General features: G+C 47.9%; 1 protein-coding gene across 1 annotated transcript; it reads right to left on the bottom strand.

Annotated features, from left to right (window-relative positions):
- Positions 1-1,283: 1,283 nt before the first annotated feature.
- Positions 1,284-3,466, bottom strand: LOC34622380 (tubulin-specific chaperone C; the record flags this gene model as incomplete). Its single annotated transcript, XM_026334594.1, has 7 exons — positions 1,284-1,634; positions 1,772-1,946; positions 2,038-2,079; positions 2,608-2,681; positions 2,820-2,874; positions 2,982-3,187; positions 3,296-3,466. Coding segments are annotated over 7 exons (1,074 nt in total), but the record flags the coding sequence as incomplete, so codon positions are not given.
- Positions 3,467-5,194: the final 1,728 nt, after the last annotated feature.

Here is a 5,194-nt window from a genome sequence, read left to right as displayed (position 1 = left end):
AGCGAGAATGGAAAATAGGCGTTCGCCGCTAGAGATATATTGACGTGAAGAGACAAATACACTACCCACGAACGAAATTGGGACCAAAGGAACATGACCATGGCGGTACGTTAGCTCCCTGTCGCCTGATTGCTACAATATGTGAGCCTCCTGCTACGACAAAGGACAATACTGAAAATGATGTATGGGGATACGGAATGTACACTAGGCTAGCAATGCAACCGCGCCTCCTGAAGCAATGGCTGCACGCAGTAGTCCAGGCCCAAGCAACAAAGCACGCTGACAGCAGAATGTGGAGATATCACACTTCATAAGGCCTGCATATAGTCCCGAGTGTGTCAAGTAGCTCTACATTAATAACAGGGAATTAGTAAGCAAAATCGGTAGATGAAGATAAGTAGTCGAACCAGAACGTGCGGTGAAGCCGCCTGAGCTACAATTAACCCCTTCCTAGTACACTAGTTATTCAGGCTTAAAATTAGTACAGAATCGACATATTAGCTCGGCTGTTGGTATATATATTGCTTATTGCACAACAGCGTTGGATCGATACAAGTGCGCGCGATGTGTGCGTGTGCGCTGGATGCTACAGGCAATTGCTGTGAATGTTCGGAATGCTCAAAAGGTGCAGCAACGTGCACCCGACCTGTCCTACCCCATGCCGGAAGTTGCAGGGCGCCCGAGGAGGGGGAACAGGGAGCTCTTTTTGCGAGCACACGCAGTAGCTGTCCATTTACTTTGGTTTGAGTCTAGTTTTAAGCGCCTCTTCATCTAAATCTAACAACGAACGTTACAGGTGAAGAAAAGATGCACAAGTATACTCGTCCGCTCCAGTACTCAGTACAAAAGGTACTGCACTTACTGGTGGACTTCATGAATTGAGACAAAGCCCTCTCTCTCCTCTCGATATTGTGTAGCTCTTTAAATATTATCATCGTACAACCCATAAGAGCCCCTGTGCTTGTCCCCACAATTGGAAAGGCCTAAACGGTCGATATCCAATCACGTGTGTGTGCTGTCCCATAGATGCTTTGCAAAACATACTTAGGGTGAAGAGTATGATTAATAAACTCCGCTGCCCTCATTATGGCATTATGCCTGTGGCTCAGCCACAGCAGCACATGAGCTTTTTACCCCGCTTTGACCTACCCTTCGAGGATGCATTAGGGTGCGATTCTTATAGAGTCATTTCCAAGTGCTAGTAGCAAGAAGTTATGCTTGTACCAAGAGGACATTACAAGGAGAGTACGAAAAAATGGGTGGCGGTCTAAATCACCTTGGCTCTACTTAATTTCATATGAGTCAGCTTCCTTTTCTCTTCCGCACTGACCAGGCATGTTTAGTGGCTGTTCTGGTGGCTGCAGCAAGGACTCTGCAACGATAGCGGCTGCCGTTTTGGCAGCAGTTGGATGCTGCGCCAAACCCTCCACCGAAAAAAGACGGGGGATACCCTTTAGCCGCCAGTCTTTGGCAGTGACCTCCGATAAGTCACTGCTGATCCGCGCGTCAATACTAGCCATTTCATCTGCAGATGCCCCTTTGTGAGTTGCTCCAGAAAAATCTCCGATCGCGTCACAGTACAGTGGGTACACTCGCGGTTCTGGCCCCTCCAGCAACCGCCAGTTAGGCGATTGCTGCGCACAGAGGTAAACCAAGAGAAAGAAGAGTAAAAAGACGAAGCTCTCAAATCTGCTCCACAGTACGCTAACCGAAGATACCAAAAAATGCAGTGGAGTGTATACTCTTTGTGTTAGCGGTATCCGTATCTTACCTGCCGTTTAATCCATCCGAAATCCTTCACGTCTCGCCAAAGGCCACTGTTTTGTAGCTCCGCCTGCGAGTGGGGCACACCTAGCACTGGGGTGATATTGTAGAAAGTATTGCTTGGGCGAGAGGACACCTCTGGCGATCGCTGTGACAATATCCAGGAATCGTGTAGACAAATACTAGCAAATTGAAACTATTGGTACAGCATTTGCTATATTCAGGAACCCATTGCACCCTTTCCCTACAGGCTGTAGACAGTAGCCCTTCTGCCGTAGCCGGCAGATAGGTGCTGCAAATAGCGCTTCAGTGGTCCTGAGCACGAGACATACACAGCACTAATCTATGCTTTTCTATACTCGTGTGACTTCCTAATAGTCAGGCTTCTGTTCCTACCCGAAATGTGCACCTACGGAGAACTGATCACCGAAGGCTTACGACTCAATAATAGGAGATGACGCCGTATTTAGGAAAAAACAAACATCACGACAATCGTGCACGCGCAGCTGTACAAAGAAACATCAAGGAGCGCAACGGCTTTCCAACAATATAGTAATTAGGTTACTCCACTTGGCTAGGCAGGCAGTGGAATCGTGCACAATATGCTGTATTCTCATCAATCTGGGCTACCAACCTGCTGTGCTTGGACGGTAAAAAGGCATTTGTTGCAGCTCTGCAGCCATGCGGCACTGGACACCTGCAGTAGCCTGCGCACAGTTTGTTTCACAAAAGAAACCCGTCGTCCAGCTGAACCTGCTTCTCATAGCGTTGAACTTGCCCCCCCCTTCATTCAACTACGCTAATGTGCTAATGCCTGGATGAGGCGAAGATAGTTTTCCGTACAGTATTGCAGAATTCCGGATATTGTCCAGCCGGGCACAAGGTATCTGGTCAACAATATAAACCGTGCAGCCCTCCTGCACACCAATGCATATTTGATGCCTGCTTCTCCACAGGCAGCTACATTGGAGAAAGGGTGTATTGGTTACAATTGACTCAAGGGACTGGGATTTATCCGATGCACAGAACGAGGAACATGCAAACGGGTTATTTACCAAGTCCTTCAGCCAGACCTCTCTTCCGCGTGCCACCCCAGGACCAACAAGTAAGCTGCAAACACGCCGTCAAAGTGTCGAACTGCTCCACGCAGCTGGGCAGTATAACTTTTCCCATTGCAGTACTCACCAAGCAGCAGAAGGGGGCATTCTGAAACTTACACTCTCCTGGAGAGTCCCGTAATCCTAAGGACGCTCCCTGTGACACTATCAGGAGGACGCTGCTCCAGCTGCACATCATTTTCGGTAGGACGGCTTGTTGCAGTGAGCTGCGGGGGAACAGGAGCTTGCCGCTGAAATGAAAAAGGCCGGGATAGTGCAATCTGCTGTTGGTGTTTTGCCAGGGCCTCTGACGATCGATTCAAAATCTGAGAGATAAAGAGGAGGAAAACGGAGGTAGGGGACGAAATCACGGCCGTGCACATAATTGCATACATATACACGCAAACACATAAGTAGCAAAGCCTGATTCTTACCGTTTGTTGCTGGGCAAGGAGTGACACAGAAACCTCGCTGGTCCCACTCAGGGAACAAATTTTATCCTGCAGGGCTAAAATTTCGTTTGTTAGCTCAGATGCCTCAGCTCCGCTTTGGTTCCTTGAAATAAGCGCGTTAACTCGTTTTTCAGTTTCTGCAGTAGCCGCAAGATTCGTGGATCAGCCAGAACACTCAAGGATATGCACATGCCATACTATGGCATAATCAGACCGCAATGGATACAATTTCGTCCTTGGCATCCCATTCTGTCGATGAGACACTCTTAGCTGCGTGCGGGCAGATTTCGGATGGCACATGCATTGAGGAAACCTTCTTGTCGCCGACAAATTGGGATGAAAGAGCTCGAACTGGGGTTCAGTGCTCAGCCAAGACCACGAAGAAACTGCATGATGTGCATGTAGAGAGGAGGAATAAATGGAACAGATTGTTGGCATCCATACAAATGAAAGAAAAGTCTTCAAAATAGCTCCTAAGAGCTTCACGCAGCAAAGTGGTGGGAGGGAACTTTCACCAGACCTAACCCTACGAGGAGTCTCCCATTGCAGTGGAAATGACGCGCAGCCGCCAAAGCACGGTTAACAGGAGATATGCCTACCTCTGACGCGTAGTTCCAGTTTTTGAGTCTCTTCTTTTGTAGTCTGTATCATTTTTGGAGCTCAGCTAATACCACCCTGGAGCTTAACCCAGTCTAGACGCTGGGGTCAAGGGCATACGCAGCTTTAGAGCAAATGGGTGGCTCACTCAAGACACATATTCCTCGGATTTAGCCTGGGTTGTTTCTACAAGTAAACGAATACATCGGAGGAAAATATGAAAAAAACGCGTCTGACTGCTTGATTTCAAGCCCTGGCTCCTCCCAGTCACTGAAGCTGGTGGGGCCCAAACGAGGCATTAAGAGCAGTTGATTATGCTGCACCCGCAATAATACAAGTCTCCTGGTAATAGCTTTGCCCAGGTGTTTTTTCAAATATTCATGACCTACCTAAAGCCGCTCTACAATCTGATTTTGGGGAGCATATGATGCTATCTCTACATTCTGAGGCAGTTACCGTGAACCTACGGCTAGGCGTATCAAGAAAAACTTCTCAATTGAGAAGCCTCCACAGGGCACCCTGTCAACCAGAGCGACAAACCAATTGCGTTCGGATAGTGAGATTACTAGTTGAACCGATTCGAAGAAAAAGCACCCGAGCAGCACACCACACAGAGTGTAGTCGTGCAATGCTTTCTATGTGCTGGACGATCGCCATATTATAATCCCCGTCAGAGATAGCTGTTATCTTTTCGGACTCTGGGACAAACCAACGGTGAAAAATGGCCAGCTAGAGCTCGTTCTAACGATTTCATACGAACAGCCAAATTTGCTTGGCACTGCAATGCTTATGCACGAGCCGTCCGACGCATGGTGCCACAGATTGCTCACGCTATGAGTACATCCCATGCTCAAAGGCTGTCACAATCACTCCATATCAAAAGCCTCTGGTGGGACACTTACTTTAGACTCAGCGAAAACGCAATAGAATTTTATTTGAATGAAATTACGGCTTTCCATGCCCACACCCCATACAGTTTCTGACATGAATGGGGAAGAAAGCTGAGATGCACCTTGCTGAACCCTTTAAGCACTGCAAACCTCTGCAGCTATTCACACATACCATTTAGCGCACACTCACGAAACTTTGTTGGTTTGACAATAAGGGAACTGTACACTCCAATAATCAAGGTATACAAACAGGAAAACCTACCTGCAAATTCTTAACTAATTTTCAGTCCTACAGAGCACCGCAACAGAATGTGTGAAGTGCTACCCAGCCCGCGACTTCTTCCCCCTTCCCTTTCCAAAAACCCCGCTCATGTTCTACGCCTGTACGTCAAGA

The sequence above is a fragment of the Cyclospora cayetanensis genome, unplaced genomic scaffold (genome assembly GCF_002999335.1).
Source record: "Cyclospora cayetanensis isolate NF1_C8 unplaced genomic scaffold, CcayRef3 CcayRef3_contig_451, whole genome shotgun sequence".
NCBI classification, from domain to species: Eukaryota; Apicomplexa; class Conoidasida; order Eucoccidiorida; family Eimeriidae; genus Cyclospora; species Cyclospora cayetanensis.
The sequence above is the reverse complement of the archived record's forward strand: the minus strand, read 5'-3'. Positions and strand labels throughout refer to the sequence as shown.